Source organism: Falco biarmicus, chromosome 6 (genome assembly GCF_023638135.1).
Source record: "Falco biarmicus isolate bFalBia1 chromosome 6, bFalBia1.pri, whole genome shotgun sequence".
Taxonomy (NCBI): Eukaryota; Metazoa; Chordata; class Aves; order Falconiformes; family Falconidae; genus Falco; species Falco biarmicus.
In genome coordinates this window covers 52,325,714-52,327,189 of record NC_079293.1, presented here as the reverse complement: position 1 = coordinate 52,327,189, position 1,476 = coordinate 52,325,714, and the positions used below count along the sequence as shown (strand labels likewise).

General features: G+C 58.3%; 1 protein-coding gene across 1 annotated transcript; it reads right to left on the bottom strand.

The window, feature by feature from the left end:
* Nucleotides 1-418: 418 nt before the first annotated feature.
* On the bottom strand, nt 419-1,240 carry OLIG3 (oligodendrocyte transcription factor 3). The gene has a single exon (XM_056344649.1). It carries the CDS (start codon nt 1,238-1,240, stop codon nt 419-421), a length of 822 nt encoding a protein of 273 aa, XP_056200624.1.
* Nucleotides 1,241-1,476: the final 236 nt, after the last annotated feature.

Sequence of the window (1,476 nt, the reverse complement as noted above, 5' to 3'; positions counted from 1 at the left end):
AAGCCCCAAACTGATACTTAGTCTCTTGGTAGCTGCAAACACTACAATGACAACCATGTCTTTTTTTTCCCCCTTTTGCATCCATTTTAAGGAAGTATTTACATGTGATCACCATCAGCGGCATTATTATTATTATTATTTATTATTATTATTATTATTATCATTATTATTATTTTTACAACAGGGACATTTTTTCCGGTTTAGTATAATAAGAAAACATCGCCCGAGGAACCGGCTAAAACATTACCTTTGCAAGGTCCTTACTACACTAATCCCGTGTTATAGGGGGAGTTGGCGGGGCGGGGGGCAGCGGGGGCAGGTCCGTCGGCGGCGCGGGGGGGGCCCGGCCGCAGCCCCCTCCCCGCCCGTAGGAGCGCCGGCTCCGGCGCAGCCCGGGGGCCGGGGGGGCCCCGCCGAGTCACTTCAGGAGGTCCTTGGTCTCCCCCGAGATCCTGGCCATGTTGGAGGCGGTGAGGGCCGAGAGGTGGGGCGGGGGGGGCATCTGGCAGATGGTGCAGGGGCACGGCAAGCCCGCCCAGTGCTGGAAGCCGCTGCCGAGCTGCAGGGCAGGGGGGGTCGAGGGGGTCTTGAGCAGGGAGTGGGGGGGCCGGATGGTGCCGATGGCCGGCAGGGAGGCGGAGAGGGAGGAGGAGGTGTTGGCGGAGGACAAGGCACTGCCGAGGATGGGGTGCACCTGGTGCACGGTGCCGGCGGCGTGGGGCGGGTGCCCCGCGGAGTGTCCCACGGTGCCGCAGTGAAAGGCCGAGTGGTGCCCCCCGTAGATTTCCCCCACCAGCCTCTTCATCTCCTCCAGGGAGCTGGTGAGCATCAGGATATAGTTTCTGGCTAGCAGGAGGGTGGCGATTTTGGAGAGTTTTCTCACAGAAGGTCCGTGGGCGTAGGGCATCACCTCCCGCAGCCCGTCCATGGCGAGGTTGAGGTCGTGCATCCTCTTACGCTCCCGGCCGTTGATCTTCAGCCGCAGCTGCTGCAGGTCCTGCTCCGAGAGCTGCTTCTTGATTTTGTACTTGCTGCCTTCCCCTCCGGCCTTGGAGCCGTTCCTGGAGAGGCCTTCCCCAGACATCTTCTGCACCAGGTCGTTCTGGGTGGAGGAGACGGAGTTGAGACGGCTGTCTTGGTGGTGGTGATGGTGGTGGTGGTGGTGGTGGTCTCTCAGGTACATCTCATCCATGTCTGGCGAGGAAGCTCTGCTGGAGACAGAGCTGGAGTCAGAATTCATTGTATTCGGGCTTCTGAGCAAGAAACTCTTCCCTGCTCTGGAGGTGGCGAACAAGACAACTCTCCTTCAAAAATCAACGAAAACGGAACGAAAAAGAAATAAACGGATGGCAGGGTCTGCCAGCGAAGGGCTGGAAATGCTGGAGGAAGAGGAAAAAAAGCCCCTCAGCCCCCTCTCTCACCAATCTCTCTTTCACTCTCTGTCTCCCCCCGGTTACTCAGCCTGTTTACAGGATG